Raw genomic sequence first — 2,500 nt, forward strand, 5'->3', positions numbered from 1 at the left:
CAAGGAAAGGATTTATATGTGTGTGTGTGTATGTGTGCGTGCGTATTGGTGTCTATGTGTGTTTCTTTGTGTTTATGTTTGTATCTGTGCATTAGTGTGTAATTGTTCTATTATTTATGTGTATACAGGCATACACACACACACCCACACACACACACACACACACACACACACACACACACACACACACACACACACACACACACACACACACACACACACACACACACATCCATATATATAAATATAATCCTCAGTCTGCCAGGTAAAGTTACTAACACACATTTAACTATCAATTGTATGCATGATTTCAAGCACATTATAAAATTTAAAACTGTTGATATAACCGTATATACTTGATTATTCTACAGATACAAGAGACAGCTACTCTTAATCTGTCGAGTTTGCTACAAAGGGAGTTCCTTTACGGTTTTATTTCCTAAGACGGACTTATAAACTATACATTTCGTCCTCTACCAATGTCTTTCCTTTAACCAGATCGTGAACGTATCCAGTCATAAAGCTGAAGACGAAACCAAAGGTTCAGGTTTATATTTCGTGCTTCTCGACCAATATGATGGCCATGTGATCATGTCCAGGTAGGCCTATACAAATTTACACACACACACACACACACACACACACACACACACACACACACACACACACACACACACACACACACACACACACACACACACACACACTCATATATGTATATATGTATATATATACATATATACATATACACGTATATGTATGTGTGTGTGTGTGTGTGTATGTGTGTGTGTGTGTGCGTGTGCGTGTGCGTGTGCGTGTGAGTGTGTGTGTGTGTGTGTGTGTGTGTGTGTGTGTGTGTGTGTGTGTGTGTGTGTGTGTGTGGTCTTATATATAAATATATATATATATATATATATATATATATATATGTATATATTATATGTGTATATATACTTAGACATGCATATATATATATATATATATATATATATATATATATATATATATATTATGCATATAAATATATAAATACACATATACATATATATATATATATATATATATATATATATATATATATGCATACATTCATATATATATATATACATACATATATATACAAAAATATGTGTGTGTGTGTGTGTGTGTGTGTGTGTGTGTGTGTGTGTGTGTGTGTGTGTGTGAGTGTGTGTGTGTGAGTGTGTGTGTGTGTGTGCGCACGCGTGTGTGTGTGCGCGCGCGCGCGCATTATATGAATACATATGTATATATATATATGTATATATTTATACATATATAGTATTTATATACATATTTATATATACATTATATATCTATATATAAATATATGAAAAGGAAAACAGCCCTAGTAAGAAATTAATATAAATCGTAACGTAACGTTTCGAACTCTTCACGAGTTCCTCTTCAGACAAATAATAAAACGAAATGGATCTATTTCGGTTTATTATTCGTCTGAAGAGGAACTTGTGAATAGTTCGAAATATTACAATTCATATTCATTTCTTACTGTGGCTGTTTTCCTTTTCATCTTTGTGTACACGTTACTATGTTTGTGTTTGTGTCATATGTAAATATATATATATATATATATAATAAATCGAAATGGATCTATTTCGGTTTATTATTCGTCTAAAAGGAACTCGTGAAGAGTTCGAAACATTACGATTCATATTCATTTCTTACTGTGGTTGTTTTCCTTTTCATGTTTGTGTACACGTTACAGTGTTTGTGTCATATATATATATATATATATATATATATATATATATATATATATATATATATATATATATATAGGGGGCTATTTGTGTCTTTTCCAACTACTTTCTCGTTCATGACGGAATGCTTCTAGGACTTTTTCTCAATTTCATTTGCTTTTAAATATACAGGATCTATAATCTTCGAATTTTTTTTTTTTTATAACGGTATCATTCTCAGGGTTTTTGATCTACATAATTTTGGAAACAATCTCCAAGTTCCCCCTGTCCTTACGGCGCTCGCCAGCGGCAGGATTATGATCTTTGCCATGAAGGTAAGTCCTTCATGTACATTGTGTCTTGTCTTTAAAATTACTCTTGATTGTATCTGAACTATATGTGTGTATATATATATATATATATATATATATATATATATATATATATGTGTATATATATATATGTATATATATATTTGTATGTATATATGCATATGTGTATATGTATATATGCATATATATATATATATATATATATATATATATATATATATATATATATGTATATATGCATATATACATATATATGTGTATATATATGCATATATGCTTTTATATATATATATATATATATATATATATATATATAAATTGCGTGATATGTTTCATTCACTTACGATTTATGAGATTTATGTGAATGCCATACACTTTACCTCCTCTCCTTTCCAGCCCCCTACGTCATCACACACTTTACTGAATAAACTTTTGTTTTCAGACAGAAGC

The 2,500-nt window shown here is 30.4% G+C and overlaps 1 protein-coding gene across 1 annotated transcript in view; it reads left to right on the plus strand.

Annotated features, from left to right (window-relative positions):
* The window catches only part of LOC125036299 (protein O-linked-mannose beta-1,2-N-acetylglucosaminyltransferase 1-like), a 13,804-nt gene that overhangs the window by 2,114 nt on the left and 9,190 nt on the right, over window positions 1–2,500 (plus strand). The window contains exons 4-6 of the mRNA XM_047628769.1: window positions 499–599; window positions 1,960–2,053; window positions 2,493–2,500. The exon at window positions 2,493–2,500 is cut by the window's right edge and continues 212 nt beyond it. Coding sequence (XP_047484725.1) covers window positions 499–599; window positions 1,960–2,053; window positions 2,493–2,500 — 203 coding nt within the window. The remainder of the gene's footprint in view (window positions 1–498; window positions 600–1,959; window positions 2,054–2,492) is intronic.

Source organism: Penaeus chinensis, chromosome 21 (assembly GCF_019202785.1).
Source record: "Penaeus chinensis breed Huanghai No. 1 chromosome 21, ASM1920278v2, whole genome shotgun sequence".
Classification (NCBI taxonomy): Eukaryota; Metazoa; Arthropoda; class Malacostraca; order Decapoda; family Penaeidae; genus Penaeus; species Penaeus chinensis.